The sequence below is a fragment of the Cyprinus carpio genome, chromosome B12 (genome assembly GCF_018340385.1).
Source record: "Cyprinus carpio isolate SPL01 chromosome B12, ASM1834038v1, whole genome shotgun sequence".
NCBI lineage: Eukaryota > Metazoa > Chordata > Actinopteri > Cypriniformes > Cyprinidae > Cyprinus > Cyprinus carpio.
In genome coordinates, this window is record NC_056608.1 from 7530013 (window position 1) to 7554481 (window position 24469).

General features: G+C 34.4%; 2 protein-coding genes across 2 annotated transcripts; both read left to right on the plus strand.

Moving 5' to 3' along the window:
- Positions 1-1177: 1177 nt before the first annotated feature.
- On the plus strand, positions 1178-11659 carry LOC109100318 (leucine-rich repeat-containing protein 3B-like). Its single transcript, XM_042735152.1, has 2 exons — positions 1178-1334; positions 8695-11659. The coding sequence occupies exon 2, from the start codon at positions 8791-8793 to the stop codon at positions 9589-9591; it is 801 nt and encodes a 266-aa protein (XP_042591086.1). The 5' UTR covers positions 1178-1334; positions 8695-8790; the 3' UTR covers positions 9592-11659.
- Positions 11660-18719: 7060 nt separating this feature from the next.
- Positions 18720-22175, plus strand: LOC109100043. Its single transcript, XM_019113537.2, has 5 exons — positions 18720-18816; positions 19158-19315; positions 20079-20189; positions 20418-20564; positions 21002-22175. The coding sequence occupies exons 1-5, from the start codon at positions 18735-18737 to the stop codon at positions 21242-21244; spliced, it is 741 nt and encodes a 246-aa protein (XP_018969082.1). The 5' UTR covers positions 18720-18734; the 3' UTR covers positions 21245-22175.
- The last annotated feature ends 2294 nt before the right edge of the window (positions 22176-24469 follow it).

Genomic DNA, 24469 nt, shown 5'->3' on the forward strand with positions numbered 1-24469 from the left:
CACACACACACACACACACACACACACACACACACACACACACACACACACACACACACACAAACAAACATCTTGTTACATTAAGTCCATAAGTGCTCCAGCAGGCCACAGATCAATCCGAATTAACAGCAGCCCACCCACACGCAGGTCATCATTTTAAGTAGCTGTCTGATTTAGTTTGAGTGTGTGAGACAGAGAAAGAGAAATAACACAGACGGGTGAAATAAATGAAAGATTACTTTCATCAGTCCAAAGGCTGTATTTTTTTCTGTTGTCTAAACAAAATTACAGAAACTGCATTAGAAGAAAATAGCCTTTGGGTTTAAAGGCAATGCTCAATTAATTTGTTAATATTAAACAATACTGCAATACGCCTGTCGAGCCAGTGTGTGCAAGCTACATTTGCAGAAGTAAATAATATGAAACAAGTCATGTTTCAGCATGGGGGAGGCATCAGTGATCTTTTCACAGATTAACCTTTAAATGTGACTGGACAGACACCACAGGCTTAACATTATATCAATGAGAAAAATCAACTCAAGCTGTTATAAATAGTACATGCATTTGCACTCTATTAATCTTTATTCTAGCTACTTACACTTCAAAATCTGCAACGTGTTATTTTATAAGATAAAAAAGGATTTTATAATACACTTGCTAACTGTCATGAATATTGTATTTTTAATTATTATATTAATTATTCAATTAACTTATTCACTTTTTATATTAATTATAAGCTAATGGTTTGTTATCATTTGAAACTATTTATTCTGTTATTTTTCAACAATTTATTCTGCTCTGTTATCGTGAGTTTCAGTGCATCCAGGATCTTATTTTGATTCATGGATTCTAATTTTATAATCTTAGTCCTTTCAGGATTTGTCCAAATTATGACATAATTACATTAGCAGTTTCGTTTAGTAGTTAATTTATAGATTAAAATATGAACACATATGGATAATATCTGAATCAAGTGTCATGAACACTGAACGAATGATCTGTAGTTCATGGAAGTTAGCATACCAAGTCATTTAGAATCACCAGACTAAATTTGTAGCCTCTGATGCTGCTGTGTGCTGCTGGTTGCGTGGAAACTGATCAGTGCGCTCTCTCTCTCTCTCTCTCTCTCTCTCTCTCTCTCTCTCTCTCTCTCTCTCTCTCGTTTTCTGTCCGCGTCCAAACGCATCCACGGCTCGCGCTGCGTGCGGATCTCCAGCACTAAACCAGAAGGAATATTTGTGCAAATGTCTCTGAACTTCCTTCTCTACAGCAAACCCGCGAATGCGAATGCCGAGAAGAGCAGAGGAGATCTCAGAAGAAAAGAGAGGAGAAATGTGAGTCAGTCTTGTATTTGAATGAGAAGTGCACTGAACGCACGGTACAATCCAACGCGTTTAAATAAGGAAATACACACTTAACAGCTCTACAGTAAGCTTTTAGAGTAAGATTTTTATGTCTATAGGTGTTTGACGAAGGTTTGTAATTACAGTGTAAACTCTTGCTTTTATTTAGAAAAACTATAGAAAAACTATGCATAACTGATTAAACACTTGTCACTTGTGACTTGTAAAACTTGCAAAACACAATCTGTTTTACTTCTCAGTAAATATGAAATATTATCACTATACAAATATGTTAAATATTTGTTTACATAATAAAATGTTATATACATAGGTTGAATTTAATATGTTTTTTTTTCTCATCATTTAGCCTAATACACTACAAAATATGGAAATGTTCAGTTTGAAAATGTACCTCAAGGAGTCATTTGTACCAATGTTTAAAAATGAATTAATGTGTTCAGGTTGGTTTATATGAATTTAACTTTTTGAATGAATAAAATGTATTATGGGGTAATTTAGATGTTGCAACATATAGCAAAAAACAAAACAAACAAAAATTTCTTACAGCGGAGTTGTTCATAAGTGTGGACAATAACTACTGTATTTAGTTATACATATCTATGTGTCAAACAGTTCAGTGATATATGTGGAGACACCAAGGTTATTTATACACTTTATTTGTCTGTTCACGTTTAAACCTTTAAGGTAATATGAAAGAGTATGTGCGTGATGTGTGATTTATGATTACTGGTCATTGATAGGTTTATGTAGATTATTGATTTAAAAAAAAAAGAAAACTCAGATAATTGAACAGTACAGGTTGACAGCGGGGTCTCCGTGTAAACTATCACACACTGCCAGCAGTCAGGAGCACTCAGACATTGTTTGAAATGAATTATTAAACAAGACTAGAGACGAGGAAGCACAACAGTTTGTAGACTAAGAAATGTTTCTCAAGATTAAAGCATGTTTTATGGTTTCAAAAGACACAGACTAAACCAAATGATAAGCTGCCTCAAACATATTTTGTATACATCAAACAGCTATTATCACCTAGATGTTTTTTTAACCACCATTCTCTGTTCTCTCAACACCCACAAATATTTTACATTTACACTACTGTGTACTGAACACTGTAAAACTGAAAATGTGCAGTTACCCTAAACAGCTATTTCAACTAGATGTGACCCTGGAAATTCCTTTACATTTTAACGTAATACATATTATTCAGTTTTGTTTAATAAAGTTAGACATTTCAATATTACCACTTTTGTGAAATATTACAATTTAAAAAATAAAAAGGTTTTACAGTTTCCTACTAAAGAGTGAATTTAAAGTAGGCTACTCGGAGAGTCAACAGGATTTAAATAGTGAAACATGGTTCTTTTGAACAACCCTTTAGGCCAGTATAGCCAAAGATGTCAATAAATCATATCCGTTAACTTTCATCTAACTGTAGCTCTTAATGTTAGAGCTTTCCAGAGTCAGTCATCTACCAGGCTTTCTCGGCCTATAATGCTTACATTCAGCATGAGCAATAACAGTTTTATAAAATAACAAAGTGGCAATATCAGGCCAATTATCATCTCAGTCAAGTTCTATCAAATGACATGTTATTCAATACAGTCCAGTTCAGCTCCGACAAAGCTTCTTTCCTCCTTTCCCATTCCCACTCTAATGTATTTTTCATTCTCTTCACCATAATTTGTATTCTTGTTTGAGAGTCTCAACACAAACTTATGGCAGTTCACTGAAAAGTCATAGCAGTAAAAGTCAGGAGTTGCTGAAGACAAAAATATGTATGTGTCAGTGGCTGTTTACAAATCACAGGCCTTTCTGAATTGAGTTTTGATTTGTGGTGATTAGTGCTGGTTTAATGGTTTGATGGTCAACAGGAATAGTGGTACATTAACTAATTAAGAAGTGTGGTGGGTAATCTAGGACACAAGCATCCCATGCTGCCAGCAAGAATCCACAACACAAGTCTTGATGACTCTTCAATCAAGCTGAAGTATAAATTGTCATAAATCATATCATGTATGTGTCTGTAATTTGTGACTTTCATCCATTATGTTAATAATAACAGCATTTACATCACTAACTCATTTTATTTTCCTTTTCCAGTCTAATTAGGTTCATTGGCCTTTCATTGCAGGGGCAGGGTCACATTGGTTTTCTCCCCCAAAATGTTCTGTCCTGAAACTTTTAACCCCATTTTTCATCCTTCTCTTCTTTCTTCTCTTCTGTAATGTAAGACTTGCTCCTCAGATTCTCTTGTTTCCTCTCTTGTTCTCTCTGTTGAATCATGTAAACATCCTGTGTGGTTTCTCCTCACCCCCTACATGCTTCCCTCTCATGTCTTGTTTCAACCTTTATTTTGTCCATCTCTGTCCATTGAGCTGTTATTGAGCTATCATTGATTTTTCCTTTCCCTCTCAGCTGTATTTCTCTTCAGATCTGTGTTTTATGTTTTTGTTGTCCTCATCTTTCACTGTCTGTCGGTCTCTCCTTATGTGTCCAGCCCACACTATCATTTGCGAAAATGTCATGACAGAACCCTGTTGTGTATTCATGAGCGGTACAGATTTTCCAGGGGGGCTGTGACTCTTATCTAACCTATATTCCATGACTTTGCTCATCCTTAGTTCACCCTTACACACTTTAATAGAGAATACCTTATGGTACAGCAAGGCTAAAATCACTTTTCTTTTAAACCCGGGTAAATAACTGTCTTGGTTTGGTTTTTTGGCAGGAAAAGACTTTGGTCACTGAAGCATGAAAGCTGAGCTAATGTCTTCCTTTCTCCCTCTCTCTCTTTTTCTCTCCCTTCTTCAGCCTTCAGTTAGGGATCTATTTGCCTGGCATTTCAGCTCTTTTTGTAGTCTAGAACATCTTATTCCCCCCTCCCTTCAACAAACAGTCCCTCCTTTAGGAGACTCCCACTCGTTATGTGATACTAAGAGGTACTTAGAGATCGATTTCATTTTTAATCTGCGTAAGTGGACAGTGGCGGGTCCGCTGCCATTTGTCAACTACAAACCCAGTGACTTTTGCTATTGGAAAATTCTAAATTATAGGTAATAAGAGGTGATGCAATACATAAATAGAGAACAAGTGATTTTTATACTGGTTGAAACGGCAGGCTTGTGCAGAGTTGAAATAAGTTTTGTAGTTTTTCTTACAATGGTTAAGGCTGGAAATTATTGGAACCAACCAAGGCAGAGGCCTTCTAGAGCATGTTACCCTGAAGATTTGTAAGAGGATAGCCACTTCTTATATGCTGCTGATATATTAATGAGCCAAGGTGGGAAGCTATTTTTAGAAGGTTGGACCAAATAAATCAAAAATGGTAAATTACAAAACAAGTTGTAGTTCATACTTGTTCTTCAGACAGAATGAGCTGTGTCTTAAGTGAAACTATTATTATGGATTACTGACCACAACATTGGTGGGATTAAATATCCAAAATGGCAACCACAGATCGAATAGCAGGCAGTGTTCCTTACCTGCCCTCTCTTGTACTGTACATCATTTGGGCTGCTGTCTTTTCCATCTGCAATATTTAGAATGACAATTGTTTGTGGTAAGGCTAATTAAGTTAAATATAAGCATTCAAATGAAGATTTATTTGGACAGTTTATCAAACACCAGAATAAAAGAGCATATGTTGCACTTTGCAAGTCTGATATGTGCAAATGTCAATCTGAAACAAACAAACAAACAAACAAAGAAAAAACAATGAATCTGTCCCAAAAGAATATGCCATTTTTTAAGCATCTGTAGCAAATCAGCTCAAATGGGGAATATGAATAATTAATCATAACTAGTTATAATTAATTATAAATATTTAGAAGATCCGCTGAAAGTATTTACTTGACATCTCAGTGTCAGCTGTCTGTTGATTCTAAGAATGTTACTTTCCTGTTTAAGGAAAACAACTTTCTTACTGTACAATACTACTCAGAGCATGTAGCTAAAATCTGCATGATTAGGGACACCAGTTATGTGCAAATAATGAACAAACTGAAGTGTGATAAAAGTAAGACTTCATTAACTACATAAACACTTAAACTAGTCTAACACACACACACACACACACACACACACACACACGCACACACACACGCACACACACACACACACACACACACACGCACACAGTCGGCACAGGAAGAAGGGTTAAAGCTTAAGCAGTAAAGAGAAGAGGAATAAAAACATGAACAAAAACATGAAAACACCAGTTTCTTAGTTCAAACACACCTTTGTAAAGGGTGTAAATGATACTTAATGTATCAATTAATAAGACTAAGTTTGATACTTGCACGTCTCGCCTGTTTGAAAGAGAGTCCTTATGCACTTTGGGGCTCCAGTAGGTTGGCTGAAGTTAGGTGATGAGACAAAACCATTTTGAGTCAGAGGATCTTTGGTGAATGTAAAGTCAAGGCTGAAGGCCTGGCACATGCTTAGGGTGTTCTTAATAGCATTCTAGCTCACATCCTCACTTCTCAGATTCTAACCGACCCACAGACTGCCTGAGCTATGTGTTGGGGCCCACCAGGGCATGCCTGCACCAGCTCAGGCTCTCCACAGAAGACTTAGCAGAAGTATAAGAACTGGACAGAACTGTGTGTGAGCCTTTTTAAAGTCTGAGACTATTCACGCCTCTCAGAATGGGCTTGTCCAATAAGAAAGGCAGAAACCTCAAGCGGGAGGTTGGAAATACTGGGGAGTTTTACGACCCTTTTTTTGGAAGCATGGCAACTTGCACATGTAACTGGATCAGAAGTTGATATACACACTAGTAAAGATTCTTAGAACACTAATATGTTGCATAGGTATCAACATATAATATACACTCTTGTTTAGATCATCAGAAGACAAATTAACAGATACTAAACGTGGTAAGATTACACATATGTAAGATTATATGAACGAGTGTTTCTATCATAAGCATGCATAAAAGTCAAATTCAACAGACAATATACAAGAAAAGCAATAATATACACAGTGACCTGAAGGATATGTGTGTTCATTCAAAGAGAAGTTTTCTTATGAACTTATTAGAGAAGAGTCCCTTTTTTATGGGCATTATGTGTCTGTTTTAGAGAGACTTGAGTTAAGAGTTGCTTTGCCTCCATTCCGTTGAGCCATAAAACTAGTGTTATCAGATAGTTTGCCTTTGGTTGCTATGGAACCAGAGGCCTGTTCTGCCTTTTTTGAGATGTTAGTTGCATTTCAGGGGAAGGGTCCATAGACCCTTTGGTAAGATGAAGGGGCGTTAGATATTATTTGTTAAATATAACAAATAGTTGTGTGTCTGATTGGTCCAAATGCTACACGTCTTTCCAGCTGTCACCTAGCACATTTGGGTTTGCTGATATGTCTTTGGAGGGTGGGGTTTTTGATAGAATTTGAGTGATTGAAGGGATGGAGGCATATTACGATTTTTTTCAATGGAATCTGGAGCTGTCTGACCCTGCAAAGACAGCAACGCAACTGAAATGTTCCCAAGTCCAGAAACGTAGCAAGGAGATCTGTGAATGAATCCATGTGACATCAGTGGTTCATCCGCAATTATACGAAGCTACGAGAATACTTTTTGTGTGCAAAAAAAAAAGAAAAAAAAAGACTTTATTCAACAATTTTTCTCTTCCGCATCACCCTGGTGCCATTTTGGAGAATATCTCAGCTGTGTCACTCTGATACGCTGTTTCTGTTCAGCTCAAATCACAACAACATAGGAAACAGTTCCGTTAATAAGAAATTTCATGAATATTTCTCCAGTGACCCCTAGGAGAACCATGGCAGTCCAGTCTCATAGTTCAGTGCTTTTGTGACAAAATGCACTGTGTCTTGTACATTAGAATCTTATAACTTGTAAGTTGTCTTGGAAGGAGGGAAGGGACGGAATTGCATTCTTTACCTGGGCCTCTCTGTCTAGGTAATCTGAATATAATAAATAACATAGTTCTTATGTAAGACAACAGTTCATAAGAGGTATTTAAAGGTCACTTCTTATGTTTTATGTGAGCATAGGGAAGTTCAGCAGTACATTCTGCCTATTTAAAAAAAAATCGTGAAGAAACATCTTATTCACAAGTCATTTTTTGTCAGTCCTGGATTTCATTAATACCTGTGACAGAGTTGTGAATTAGGCCATCATAGCAGATATTTCAAACAAACACCACTTTAGAGGAAGTGCCACTCATATGTTATCAATGTGAATGGATATTCTTTTTTGTTTTTGAATGTGAAAGTATTTTGTCATGAATCACTTACCCCCATGTTGTTCAAAACCTGTAAAAGTTTTGTTCGTCTTCGGAACACAATTTAAGATATTTTGGATGAAAACTGGGAGGCTTGTGACTGTCCCATAGACTGCTAAGTAAAATACACTGTCATGGTCCAGAAAAGTATGAAAAGCTCCTTCGGAATAGTCCATCTGCCATCAATGGTTCAACCTTAATGTTATGAAGGGACGAGAATACTTTTTGTATGATAATAAAACAAAAATAATGACTTTATTCAACAATTTGTCTCCTCTGTGTCTCTCCACATCACCGTAACACTATTTTGGAGAATATGAGCTGAACTCAGGCAGCTTACACTCTTCTGTGTCTCCCGCGCCACAAAGATGCGCTGTTTTCTTTTAAATTAAAATATAAATATATAATAAAAATATCCTTGTGGCGCACAGCTTACACAGAAGAGCATGGTTCGTACTATTACCTAAAATTGTGTCAATTAATGCAGATTGTCATAGAAATAAGCACTTCAGTTTGTTCATGGACATACGTACACTTGGTAATGCTGATGTAGAGGAATTACAGAGGAATGAATCCTCCAGAGCTGACATTCAGATAATTGTAATGGGCATTTTGTTTCCGAAACACGCTGTAAGTTTAAAATCAATTACAACAGACTGTGTCATCTGACCAATCAGAGCAGTGTAGGCTAGCAGACAGGTGGGGTTTAGAGTGACTGAAGATACAAACAAATTGTTTTATATGATTTCTATAATAATATATAATAATAATAATAATAATTATATATATATATATATATATATATATATATATATATATATATATATAAATGAAAGTGTTTTTTTGACCTTAGATGCATATAAACCTATTGTAGGAGACCTCTAAAACATAATTAGGAGCCTTTAAAATAGCATAATAGGGGCTCTTTAGCTCTCATTCTTAATTCTCATACTTCAAAATTATCACACACAGGCAGCACAGCAGCATTCAAAAGAAACACATTATGATCTTTACCTATTCTGAAATCTGAAACATTAAAGAAATATATATTTTCCATTAACTGGTTGTATTCTTCAATCTTCTAGGCTTGCAAGCTGTTGGGCATTTTGATGTTGAGTACAACTCCCTGGATGCTCTCAGCACAGGTTGTACTCTAAAGGGATTATGCCCGCTGTCCCACAATGCTGCTACCCTCAGGTTGGCTGCTTCGGCACTCTGTGGTCATGTGGTTGCTGTTACACAGCTTAGTACTGATGACACTGTGTTTCCACCATGCTGCGACTTCCTGCTCCAAACGTTGCTACTGTTCAGACAGCGAGGGCTCATTTGGTGGTAAGACTATGCGCTGCAGCAACCTGCATCTTACTGAGATCCCTCAGGACATTCCCAATGATACACGACGCCTCTACCTGGACTACAACCTCCTGACCAGCATCCCTGCCGATGCCTTTCATGATCTTCCACTGCTAGCTGAACTGGATCTTTCCCATAACGAACTAGCTTTGCTTGAACCTGGAGCCTTTAGAGGCTTGGCAGTCTCTCTACAATTTCTGGATCTCTCATCCAACCAGCTCACGACACTGGACCCAGATGCCTTTGAAGGTGTTAGAGCAAAATCCAACCTCACTGGAAACCCCTGGCACTGTGACTGCAGGCTGCAGACAGCCTTTCCACGCCTAGACTTAGAGCCTGTGTCTTTGACTGGCATTATCTGTCAGACATCTGAACCCTCAGACTCTGGAGCCCAAGGCGTGCCTTTCCTGCTGGCCAAAGACCTGGACCTGTGTGTGGTGCTCAAAAAGACCACGGACGTGGCCATGTTGGTGACCATGTTTGGGTGGTTCACCATGGTCATCTCCTACCTGGTCTACTATGTGAGACACAATCAGGAAGATGCCAGGCGCCACCTGGAGTATCTCAAGTCTCTGCCCAGCAGGCAGGGCAAGTCTGAGGAGTCTTCCACCATCAGCACTGTGGTATAGTGCCAGGCCATGTGCTCATGACATATGGAGGAAGCTTCTCAGGCTGCCAAAAGGCAATGGCACACTGGACAATGGGCTACCTGTCTCTAAAGTACAAAATTGATTAAACCTGTTGAAAAACAAAGAATAATGGCTTTGTATCCCTTGAATCACAGACCACTCACTTCAAGGTACCACTCAGGATTGATCAGTACCCTCCCAAAGAACAAGAAAGAACTTTTTAAGTAGGATGCTTTGTGGTCAGTGGATTGCAATGTTCACAACAGGGAAATGTGAAACATAACATGCTAAAACCATCCACAAACACACGCATGGACAGAGATGACTGGAGACAGAAGGAAGGAAATCACAGGGACCATCTAATCCAATTCAGATGAATAATTGATTCAGAAATGGCAGAGCTTGAGGCTCATCTTGACTAAGAGGTTTGTCTGCTCTGCATGCTTTTAAAGGAGGCGTTGTCTGTTTTTTTTTTTTTTTTTTCCAGTGGTTCATTTTCAGGCAGATCCCCATTTAAAAGGAAACACATGGAGCGTAAATCACTCATCCTACTGGGTATTTACAAAAAGTACTGTTGTTGTCCCTGCAGGCAACATCAAAATTTTACAGAGCAACACATTCTTGCATGCATCACTGTTTTTTCAGGTGCCTCAGTAAACATATACAAACTGTGCAAAAGTAAAAAGCACTGTAGTTTGCTTTGATACTCAGTGGTTAGATTTTTAGGGGAGCACAGAAAACGGTTAATTATTTTCTTCATGAATCCTGCAGTGTTACTGATGCTGTGACTTAAAAGAAATAAACAGGTTAGCTTGTTATTTTTGTCATCAGTCACTGTAAGATAAATCACTGTTGTCGTTTCTAGGGAAACCCATGAGACACTTTAAAAAAATGAATTAAAATGTTTCAAAATTTTTATGTTTAAAGATAATGAGATGATGTTGACCACCACAAAGTGTGTTTGCGCTGTTAGAGTGGATCCTCTGTATGTCATATCCAATACTGTGTGATTGTTCAGTTTCTTATGTTGAGTGCCAGCAGGGATAATTCAGAATGTCTGCCAAGATAAATCTTAAATTTAAATCCACCTGAATGTTCTGCCTTGTGTGATTTAATATCTACAAAGCTTTACAAGTCAAATCTGTAAATTAAGAAAATAGCATTTTGTAATTTTTTTACTGAAGGCAGTGAAGGATGTCATGGAGTTCATTAAAAAAGTGCACTCTGTTCCAAAACCTAATGAGCTGCCTAGCAAGACATTTTAACATATCAGAGGCGCTACTGACAGGAAAGCTGTTCCAAATGATAGGCAGGCATAATTTTGCTTGCATCTAGCTATGTAGACAGTAGATAACAAGGCAGCTCACTAGGTAATAACTTTAGTCCAGAAGTGGTTGTAAAGTTTTTATATTAAGAAGGAAAGAAAGTAAACACTTTACAATAAGGTTCTAAGCATTAACATTATTTAATGCATTATATAGCATGAACAATCTTTTTTTTTTATAGCATTTATTTAGTTTTATGCTAGTGTTAATTTATAAATATATAATGTTACGTTTAATTTAAAAAGTAAAACATGTACAGTTAAAATCTATTAGTCTTTGTGGAAATTAAAATGCTCTAAAACCACTGTTTTGCTCAGTGCTTTTTTCATGCTTTCAACTTATGTGTAAGCTAACCTTAATGTGTACAACCTTATTGTAAAATGTTAGTGAAATTATTTACTGATCATGCATATGTTTGATCTTCTGTTTCAGTGTTAGCAACAGAAAATTTATGCATTATGTGGTTTGTTTGAAAGTGTTATCTGCGTTAGTGTGCCAACATGGCATTGTTTATTTAGGTCTCTGTGATCACAGGCTGTATTCAACCCACTGATGCTATAACATTATTCAAGAATTATATAAATGTCATGCCGAAAATGAAAAGTAAACTTATAGGTAAACCTTATTTTCATCTGTAATACTCACTTGTTTTTTGCTTTACATATGGATTGTGCACTTTAGCCTGTTCATTGCCTGGTTTACCAAATAAATAAATTAATTAAATAACAACAATCACAATAAATTAGAAAATGACAATTTGTTCATACCTCTCATATATTATTTAACATTTTTACAAATATATATAGATTTTTTATATTCTTTGTTTTTTTTTTTTAATAATAGTTGTTTGGTTTGTTGAGTTGTTTTTTAGGTGTCAAAATACCCCTGGCCATCTTCACGAACATGTGTTCACACACAAACATAATGGCCTGTATCTGTGCAATTAGCTGCGAAAGTCACCTTGGTACAAAATGACCCACTAAAATATACCTAACAACCTATTATTTATGATGGATATCTCAGAATGTCTATACTGCACCATAACTAACATTTTTAATATTGCAATATATTTGCAATATAACAAGCATTTAGCACATTTTCAAGGAACAAGTTTAAAGTCCAGCACAAGCTAAAACACTATGTTAAAATACTCACTGCTTCAATAGTAGTAACACAAACTTTTATAGTAATATTTTATATTTAAATTAAAATTTACTGCTAAAACAATGCCATTTTTAACAGAATTAATGTAAGTGATTTATGAAACTTTAAGCTTTACATTTACGATTAGAAAATTAATCCCATTCTCATGCATTATAAGGGTGGCATGGGATCTTTTCTGAGGTAAATGTGAAGTTATTTTATTTTTGTTTTTTTGTTTATTGATTGATTGATTGATTGAAAATGAGTTAAACTTTTTTATCTATCAACATGGTGCTATTAGTGCCTTTACTGAACCTGGAATATTCCAAAAACACAATGAGTTCCATTTTTGAACATCCTAACATTAGTTAACTATTTAACATGAACTAACAATGAAAAATACATGTTATTAAGCATTTATTAATCTTAGTTAATGTTAATTCCAACACTTACTAACACATTAAAATCAAATGTTGCATATATATTATAATTATTGCAGGCCTTTATGTATGTGAGTGAATGTGTTTCTGAATGTGACGCTGAGCTGAGTTTTAGTCGGAGGATGTTGTTATGATAGGGCATATCATTAACAATAAGGTTATAGCTTAAATTCCCAGGGAATATATATAAACTGTTATACTTTGATGGCAGTGTGAGTTGCTTTGGATAGAAACGTCTGCCAAATATATAAATAATCTTCCAGTTGATAATGTACATGGAAATATAAAATACATAAAAACAAAAACAAGCAATCTTGGAGGATGATCAAAGCATGCTATGCCCCACCGATGCATGACCCTTTAAAGTGAATCTGCATTTGAGAGATGCTTTTAATATATGTGTAGAAATCTGATTACAGCTCCTCTTCAGAACTTGTGAACCCCTTGACTGCTATTGGGTATGAATTGGGTATGATACACTTGGCATCTGCTTGAGATTGCAGGTCCTGTCAGAAGAACTTTGATTTACTTTTGAAATAACCCCTGGAAATACTCCCCAAACACCATTCTAAATGTGTAATCAATGCCATTTATAATGCATGAAATATTCTGACATGCCAATCAATCAAGATGCCTCAAAGGTGACGGCCCTCCTTCTTGAAGTGTTTTTCCTTACTGGGTTACTGTGAGGCAGATTTCCCTGACCTGGAGTGTTGCCCAGAGAACCTTGAGGAATCTTCCCATCAGCTAAGGATGTTCTGAAAGGGTATTCCTATGGGGACTAAAAAGTCGAACACGGGAGAACAAAAACATGGCCTAGTCTAGTTACAGAGCCTGAAATAATGTGAGTCCCACCAGTATTATATACTGGTAGAATAATGAAAGTCCTAAGCATTTCTGTCTCAATTAGAGCAGTTAGATATTGGTTCAACATAGAAGATAATAGGAGGGGATCTTAAGGTCAACATGAACTGCTTCTTGCAACTAGAGAATGTTACTGCAGTATTGACATTTTTTAATTAGTTTTTATTTTTATATTATTCTTCATTTTCAATTACATTTTTATTTGTTTTTATATTGAAAAATTATAGCTTTAGCACTTTTATAAGCACTAAATAAGGATTAAACTCTAAAACATGAAAATGGAATGAAAATGAAATCTATAGCGTTCTTAAATTCTGACAAACAGAGAATTGTATTTAAAAAAGCTAGATTGTAATAATTATTAAAACAAACATACAGATTTAACCAATGCAGTAAATTATGTATTATTCATAAAACAGAAGAATGCATTTAATGTCTTTTCAGGACAAGATGTTTACTGTGTCTTTTGTTTTGTTTTGTTCTGCTTCATCACACATGCTTAATTTTTTTTAATTTTTTTTTCACAATTTGCAGTGGTTCCAATTTACCTTTTTTTCCCCATCCCATAAACCACTAACAAATTTGCTATCAATTTCATTAATTTTTTTTAATTTTTTTTAACATGCTTTTGATTTTATTTGATAAATTGTGAATATATTGGTGAAGAGTTTGATGTTGTAATGATTTTGTAGTTTTTTTTGGCAAATATCTAGTCTCCTTTAATCATTTATTTTATATTTTGTTATTATTAGTGAATTTTTTTAAAATGGTAAATATTGGTGTTGTTTTCAAATTTGTGATTATTTAAATAAAATCAAATACATGCAAACAGTTAATAATAAAGTATGACATAATTTTATTGAGTGCAGAAATCTTACCCGTTTGTTACCTGTTTCATGTATTTCTGACAAATATGCATCATATTACACTTATTAGTTTATGTTAAAACTGTGTAAAAAGTGTCAGTGAGGTCAAATCTGGCACATGCCTTGAGGCAGCAAGTTTGAGTACGTGCAACTGAATGAGATTAAAATGCTGCGGTGCAAAGCTGTTGTGTGGTTTCAGAAGACTTTGCTACATAAATTATTATAACTATGGTGACTTTTTTCCCCCAAGCTCAATGGCCCCATTGTCTGGAAAAGACATTCATAAATACATCCTAATACATAAATTGTCCTCCTAACAACAACAACAAAAAAAGCCATACAGAAAAAAAAGTCTGAATTAATAATGAGCAAATGAAGGCAGAATATTCATTTTTGGGAGAAATATTCTCCTCCTGAAGCCATCATAAAGTATCAGTACTACTAAAATATAGAGGGTAAGACTTTCCCTTGCTCACATCTCACTTTCACTAATACATGATGCGACAAAAATGGACAGAATGTGCAAACACAACAGTAATATATTTATACACAAGCTATCATAGACATTGTATAGTATGTAGTTGTAGCCAAGAAACATTTGTCCCTGACATTTCATTAGAAGAGTAAATTAAGAGGTCCAGCAGGTGAGATTTTGTGTGTGTGCGTGTATGTGTGTGTGTGTGTGTAGAGGGGGTTGGTTTAACAGGTAATGTTACAGTCCTCTACCAAACACACACCTGTTGCCTCAGGTTAATTTACATTTCAGACTAGCTCACCTTGCACTTGTGTGGAGGCAGTGTGTGTGTGTGTGTGTGTGTGTGTGTGTGTGTGTGTGTGTGTGTGTGTGCACTTCTGCCTAATAATGACTCTGGATTAAAAACTAATGCAGAACAAATGTCACTGTAAATAAATTGTAAATACATCTTATGTATGATCGAAATTGTTCTGCTTGTGCTTCATGGTGCATGATACAGTGGCTGTATCATGCATATCATCAGATGATATAACCATTCTTAATATCCTTCATATATATGACATTTACATGATACTTTAGGTTGCTTCATATTATTTTCATATCTCTCTCACTTTCTCAATCTGTTTTGCTTCCTTCTGTCTCTGATTCTATAAACAACATTGCCCTCTACAGGTTAGTACTAAATGTTAATGTAAACACCCATTATTATAGAGGTTAATATAATTTGTGTAGGCTACAGTGAACTAAAAAAGAAAGGAACAAACAAAGAAACTTTGTGCATATTCTCTAGATTTTATTTCAGTGTAGTGCAAGTTTTCAGCAGTTTTTATTATAAACTGTGGGTGAAATGGGTGACTTGTTAGACTTGTCAGCAGCTGTAACCGTAATGTCACAGTTTTTGATGTTTTAAGGACTGTGTCCAAACAACAAAAACTGGCCATAGAGAACTTGACAAAATCAAAATCCATGAACAAGCTGTGATTACAAGTCTCAAATGCCAGATATTCTGACAGACAACATTCCACTGGACACTATTCAAAAGTCATATAAATCTATCCTAAGAAGGTTGTAACCTGCATTAAAGGCAAATGGTGGTAAAACACTTATTAAATAATATTCCCTCTTACCTAGTTGTGGTATTGAATATTGTGGAAGCACACATTTCCAAACATGTCTGCTGAACAATGGGTTCTATATTCTTGTGTGATTAAGAAAAGGAACATGATGGATAAGAGCTTATATTGTGGGTTCAGGACACTGACCAAGGGGTTTTATACCTGAAGAGAGCTACCCTTTAGAGTGCCTAGACTTCCTAATGGCAGTTGATTACAATGTAATTTGTTTACATTTAACATTGTTTTACCCCATTCATATTCTTTCAATGTGTTTTCCAAGTGTTTTTTTGTTTTTGTTTTTTGTTTTTTTTTGTAAACAGATTAAATATTTATTTTTAGCAAGCTAATAAGTTCTGCTTTTATATTTTCACCAAATCTATGTCATTTTATTAATTTGGCACTTTATTATTTTGTGTAGTTCTTGTTGTTCTTCACTTAATTTCAGTTGCTTATTCTTTAGGAGTGTTGACCATAATCAAAGCCAAGCAGAGCCACAGACCCCACAAAACAAGCTCAGGTGTCTCATTATTGGGACAGATCTCTGTTCCATAACTGCATAAAAAAATCCACACAGCTTGACTCAGGCAATTAAAAACTTCAAAGAACTCCTGGGGTCCTTTATTCATGCTAAGGACGCATCTTCGTCAGACAAGTTTTGATCAAACAATAAACCCTTAGAGAATGAAAGGTTGGTTATGAATTTTAAGTATGTACAGATTAAAAGCTTTATCATTTTTCTTTGCCAGCTCCTACTTTCTTTTTCTTAAAACATATAAAATTTTAAACTGCTTAATTAATTGACATATTATTAACAATGACATATTGCTGCTGTTTGCAACTGAAAAATTAAAGCATTAGGAGTGTTGTCATAGAGGTGAATGGTCAAATGCTTTAAGCTCATGGAACGGAAGGGACCCATCAGTGATGCCATGATTAGGCCTACATCCTATTTAGATTTATTCACTTCTAAATTTTCCCTCTTTGAACAGTCGTCCTTTGAAAGATCTACATATGCCAAGATTATTCTTGAATTTGTTATAAATCAAATTAAAAACAACTGTTAAAAAAAATCTGAAAAGATCTACGATTCATTTTCTGTCTGCAGTGCCATCATGATGTGCAATTTTAGCAGCGCTTTCAATTAAGAATGAGTATATGTTCCATCTGTCTAGAGGAATGAGTGAGCTCATGATAATGGAGGGTTTTGTGGGAACACACTGAATTTAGCAACACCATTCTTCCCCTTTCTCTGTCTGTTTCTGTTTCTCTCCCACTCTCACAATGAAAAATATTAATCTTTTTTTGGTGAAATCAGAGATTCACACTGTGCATGTACATGATGTGATGGTGAGGTCACTTTTATTTGGTTATGTCTTTCAATTGATACTGCTTGTTTCCATAGAAACACTTCTTCCCCTTTCCCCTCATCTGTTTGACACTGTCTCTACCCCTTCCTTTGAAGGAAAGCCTTACACAACAATACGCAACACCACATGTTTCTACTAATGGTTTTGGTGTGATGATGACAGAGTAGGAAAAAATGAGTGTTTTTTTGACTCAACTAATCAGATCTCTATCTATCTATCTATCTATCTATCTATCTATCTATCTATCTATCTATCTATCTATCTATCTATCTATCTATTCATATGTCTGTCCATCTGTCCATCTTACAGTAAAATTAAAATTTATTAACAACATTTGTTCAGCAACAATCTCCAAGTAAACTTTCTGAGTCTTGGCTGAAGATTGTTATTTAAATTAATAATTGTAATGGAATTTTCACTTAAATATTATGATCCATTGCGCTCTAGGAAATAATTACTCATACAGAGCAATTCACTCACAGTTATCAGATCTTTGGTGAAAAACCCACTTTACGTCAAGCTCTTATTACATAACTTCTGTTGGCACCAGAGGTAGAGGTTAGTGCAACATGGAATTTCGGGGAGCATTAATTTATCACTTACTTATATAGACCACAAAGCAATACAGATATATTTAAGTGTATCTGTCTCATCATTGTTTCTATTTATAGTTTAGTTTCTGCTTGGGAGTGAAAGCTAGAAATGTAGTGGTCCCAAAAAATACACACTACTGTGAAACACAAAGGAATGAAAGAGAACAATACTGACATCAATATGCTTTTTTGGTGACAAAAATTTTGAATATGAGGTTATATGAATATGCCCATGCTGTATTAAAGTTAAAGAAGGTATTATCATAATAATATAATTCTTTATAACATATAACATAACATAACATAACATAACATAACATAACATAACAACATAATAGAATAGAATAGAATAATATAATATAATATTATATATTTTTTATGATATTATAATATTTAAAAAATCTTTTATAGTGTGCTATGAGCTACTCTCTTCATAATTGTGTAATTTCATCTGAATATCAACATTTGTGAGATGTAGTCATTTTTGTGGTTAACTGATTGAATTGTGTCTCAGAAAAGTAGTGATGTGTGACATTGGTTTTTGTGTCTATTCATTATTGAGTGAATTTTAGAAAAATTTGACCTTTTAGGTGTGTATGTGTGTGTGTGTGTGTGTGTGTGTGTGTGTGTGTGTGTGTGTATATGTATATAATTGTAATTTTATATATTGAATTTGTTATTTGTTGTTAGAATTGTTAGTATTTCTGTAGTATTAATTGACAGTATTTAAACACTTGTTATGAGACTTTAACAAAACATTTTGCATTGATTTAGTTAATGACATTTAGAATTGTCTACTAAAATAAAAATAATATCTTAAATTCATCAGCATTTAGCTACAAAATATGTTGTAAAATAACTTTCATTAAATTACTCAATATCTCAAGATCTCAATATCTACTCAAGATGACGTCAGAAAGAGGAATTTCCCCTGCAGGATATATAAATCGTGAACATGATGGGACTTTGTTACTGCTGCAATCTGGTGACTTTGCGCATTTTCTTTTTGATCGCTGTTGCTATAATGAACTTCCAGGGTAAGTTTTATTTCTAGTCTTTAATCGTATGATTCTGGAGAATTTTGTTTATTATGCTTTTTTCAAAAATACTTTCAATTATGCTTTACTATTTACACCATTTTTAACTTAGATAGTTTAGGTTTACATGATTCATGTATTCAAGGTTATTTAAAAAAAAAAAAAAGTATGAAGAAGCTTTGGTAACTTTTACAGCACAAACTGAAATCAGGTGCATGTATGTGAAATCAGGTTGTCCAGCTATGGCTAAAGCATGTGAGTGCTTAAGCCATGTGTGTGAGATCTGCGTCATAGTGTTACACAATACTGATCGCTTCTGTCTCTTACTCTCTCTCTTCCAGCGGCTCTGTTAGTCACACTTGTGGGAATTGTGGCATCTGCCCCAATCTCTGACAAACTGGACATTATGAACAAGGATACTATTGAACAGGCCCACAGTTTAATCAACAAAATTCTACAAGACATTCCTACAACTCATGCAGCCTGGATAAAGAGCAAGGTAAGCATATTTCAGGACTGTAAGCACCACAGATACTTAGGGACGTACTGTCCCCTGTATTCAGAAGAGCAGTCAATCAGTATGGGGTTTTCAGTGATTGATTCTTAAAATTGTACATTTGGTCTCTCTTATCTTCAATATTTGGTTAAATGCTTGCAGTTTAATCTTTTTTATACATGTATTTTTACATATGTGCATTGGCTTGCGGTTATGATAGTCAAGAGGCCAAAGATCTGGGCTGTCAACTGAAGAGATGTTGAGTTGATCTTTGAATGTATCACCATTTCACCCTGGATCAATGAACTTAACTGCAAATTTTAATACAAAATTTTCTTTAACTACACATTCATAGATCTCGCTATATATACATTTACATGTTGTTTGGACACTCTAGTCACACTTGGGAATGTTATTGCATTAGATACAAATGATCAAATTAAGTGGTATCTCACCAAACAAATGATTCTAAAACCTTTTTTTTTCAGAATAGCTTCACTTTGAAATGATTTTGAACTTGTGTGAAGTTATTTCATTGAATATATGAAGTTTTGATACAAGTTCATACAGGTGTCCTAGCAGAGCAACCATTGGTTAACTCAAATAAACTGTACATTGTTTCACAACTGACATGTCAAATACTTTTGGGGGCCACTAAATGCAAATTTACTTTACTCTGGCATGTATATGAGGAGTATGCACTGACACAAGAACAAGAAACATGTCGCTGTCATGTTTAAACAAGTCAAATGCTTTTTTTTTTTAGAGTCTGACTTTGGGCGACAGCAAGGCTAGGCTGGAGTTGGAGTTCTTGAAGAAAGACATGTATATACCCTCTGCCCCAGTTCTTCAGCTCATTTCCAATAACTTCAGCATGGTAAGCTTTATTCAGGTTTTATTTATTTTTATTTTTATTTTTATTTTGGACTGGCCTTTGGTTAGTCAAGCATGACTGTTACTTTTATTTTATCATACTTGGCTAAGATTAATGCAAAAATCTAGTATTGGAGAAGAATTATTACTTGGGGAATTAAAAGACAAAAATACTTTGTTCTATTTTTAAGTTCAGCAAATAAACTGTGAGATCTCTCTGTTACTGTCACAGGAAACCTGCCTTGCAAACATAACGAAGGGACTACAACTGCATCTCAATCTCTTGAAAGAGATCAGCAATGCAACCACACTGGCTCAGACAGACCAAGTAAAAGACCTTCAAGCTGAAATACATGAACTTCTGCTCCTAATTGAAGAGGTATGGTATTTGACTTGGTGACTGTTCTTTTTTTGGGGACCGTTTTGTAGTATCAATTCCTGAATTTCATGAATGTTAGCCTGTTTAGTCATGCCTTGATTTAGAAACTCACTTTCATGTACTGCTATTTTTAAATTATGTCTGGCATCATATTACAGTGCCTGTCTTTGGATAGCAGTCAAGTAACGTGTTTAAACCATAGTAATATAAATAGAGAAGGTCAACCTTATCTCATGAGAAGTTGTAATAATTCATACAAGATGGCAAAAATGTAAACCTTAATGTCACTGTGATAGAAAAAAAGACCCTATAAAAGTGTTACGATAAGAGTGAGTTGGGAAGGTATAACTTTTTTTGACTGAACTCTATTGTTTTTTTGTTTTTTTGCATGTTTGAATATTCCATTCATGTATTTATGTATTCATATATTTTCACAGTTGCAGAACCAGGCAGGATTTGACCCATCAAAGCAGGCATCAGATGAGCAGTCGCAGACCCCTGAGCATGATCTGGCCAAGCATCTGACAAATGAATACCTGACCCAGGTGGCAGCCCACCTCACCCTGCAACAGCTTCAGGACTTCAGCTGTGACATCCTCCGCAGTATTCACAGTATGACCTCCAGCTTGGCAGAGAACCCTAACACTGTGCAGCTCTGCGTAAATAAAGCAGGTCTATGAGCAGCCTAGAGCGTAAAGCCCAAAGTATACCTGAGTTTTGACACAAACGCATTGCCTTTCAAAATATACTTAAAGCCTGCAAAATTTACTGAAACACATGCAGGTTGACAAGCAAAACTGAAAGTTCCATCTTTGTCTAGTGTCTGTGCTATTCTTCCACAGATGCTAGGAAAATTTGACTTCCCAATGGAAAAAAAAAATAAACCTGGCTGTTGTACTCTATAGAGCATGCATAGATTAAACAGCATTGTACCCTAGCATACATGTCAAAATCAAAGTAAACTTTGGGCTTTACACAAAAACAGATACAGTGACAAGTAAAAAACTAATTAACAGCTGATATGTGTACACAGTCAAATTATTTGTTGCTGGAATCTTGTTGCACCATCAGTCAGGACATGGAGGCAATGGTATTTGTTTCTTTGTATTTTTTCTTCAGATTTTGTATTTTTATTTATTTATTAATTAGGTTATTTATTTTATATTTCACTTGGCATTTTATTTATTATTTAAGCCATTTAGGAACTCCCCTAAATGATTGCATTCTTTACAGTCTCATAAAGTAATGTGTTACTTAATTCACTGTGAAATACTTTACTGTGTCATACAATCTGAATGCATGACCATGTCTCATAACTTGCCAAATGAGAACATGGTCATTGGATTGATCTCCTGATCTCTGTGAGAACTACACACTGTTTTTATTAGTCATTTCATGTGATATTATGAGATATGTAATGTGATATCATACCCATAAAAAGTAAGTGAGATTTCAGATGAGTTTACGTATGAATCAGTATTATTTATTTATTTATTAATGTAACTAAAAATACATGTATTTATTTTTGCCATTATTTGTTATGATATTTTTGGAATATTTGAAGATGTGCCTTATGTTTGATCCAAATAAACATTTCTGATGTGTGTTAAATATCTATTGTTGCTCATATTTTCTCTCTGTATTGCTTTCTGTATATGAGATTTAATTGTGTCATCTTTAGCCAGTTGACAATTAATTAGGAAACAGACAAAGGCCCAATAAACTATAGAAAAATAATGCGCACCTTGCGACATGTTGGGTATGCATTATTTTTCGGTCCAGATTCAATTTGCTACATGTTGCTGCTTATCAAGCACACAACACAGTAGAATTCCATTGCACAGTTTTTAATAATAAATCCAACAAGAAAACACAGGAGATCTAAAACAGATGATCATAATTAACTGAAACAGAACCCTCATAATCTTTACTAAAAAAGATTAAATTCCCCTTCAACATTGATTTTATTTTTTATAATACTAAACAACACAGTCTGTTAAAAAAGTGAACAATAGTGTTAATTGTGGTAAAAAATATTGTTTTAGTTTTGGTTAATAATAATAATAATAATAATGACTTTTTTCAGTGACTACTAAAATAGTATATATATATATATATATATATATATATATATATATATATATATATATATATATATATATATATATATATATATATTTATTAACTTTTACAGAAAGCACGTTTGTGGTCTAATAATTTTGACAATTTTCAGGGATTTCACTTGGATTTACTTTACTCTAGAATGGATTATACAAAAGTCTGAACAGTACATAGGCTACATAAAATTATCAAATTTTCCAGACATGAACACATCAATCCACAAACACATGCAACAAATCTACAAATCCAGGGTCACATATATAATACTGAATTGCACAAAGTGAAAATGCATAAAAATAAATTGCATAAAATATTATCAGACTGACATACAAAGGTTTAGTTAAAGAGAAAAAAACACAACTTTGAACAATGTTTGAGCTTCTGCTTACCATATTTAATTTGCGTATTATGGAAGAAAATAGAATTCATAAATGTAACAAGTACTTTTTAAGTTGAAATAAAATTTTAAGGTGTAAAAATGTGTTTTTCTTCAGAAATGTAATCAAATAAAAGGACAAGCAATCAGTTTAAATTATACTTGAGTAAACTACAAATCCTCAAAACAATACAAACAGTTATCAAATATTTTACATCCCTGTTATAAAGACAACATGAATGAAATAACTGGCATTGCATTTTGTCATTGTAATAAATAATAATAATAATATATCTGGAAAGCATCAAATAATTAGTATAGAAACTCCCCAGCTAATGCATCCCGCCACTCCCAAAAACAAGTTTACTTTGTAGAATTCTGTCCAATTAATAGAATGACAATGCACTTTACAATTCTCAGAAAGAGAAAAAATAGGATACCCTCTGACAGACACTGTGCTGACATTATGGGCATTCCTTGACGTGCATGATATGATGTAACACAAGTCCTATTTTTATCCAGTTCTTTAATTTTTTTTTTTTTTTGAGTGGTGTTCTTTTCCACTTGATCATACATAGTTATTTCCCAGTACTAAAAGCTCTATTTGGTTTCTAACAAGTTGAATTATTTGCTGACTCACATCAAATCGAGTTGACTCACTTGGTCCATTATCCCACCATGCTTCCTGCAGTCACATCACATAACACAGTTCCTTCTTAAATATATAATATATTATATAATTATTTATATATATATATATATATATATATATATATATATATATATATATATATATATATTATATAATAAATATATATATACAACAACAAACTATGTTACATAAACAAACTATGTTAACTACATAAAAAAAATATAATTTGTTTTTAAAGATAAGATTTAAAAACAAATAACATTTTACCATCAACTATGTTTTTTGGCTCAATAAACTTCTAATTTGCTGCTCATTAATAGTTTGGAAGTTGTTTAGGTAGGTATTGGCTTCGGGTAGGATTAGGAATATAGAATATGTGTTTTATAAGTACTAATAAACAGCCAATATGTCAATAATAGGCATTCTGATAAGCAAATAGTTAATAGCGAGGATCGGTCCCTAACCTAAAGTGTTACCCACATTTTGTAAATTTTATTCTCATCAAATAAAGAACAGTTTGAGAAAAGGTGGGCAACTAATGGTAAAATACACCCCCATTCGTTTTTCCTATGTACGTAGATAATATCTTATGGTAAAAATATTTCAGTGTGAAACCAAAAATAATTCTGACTTCAGTGGAAATCTAATGTGTAACAACTGCTGAACAAACACTTTTGCTCATGCTTGTTGACAGGCGTAAAATACACCTTATGAAGACACATTTTAACAAAAGAAATGGCATAGAGAAGCATCTGC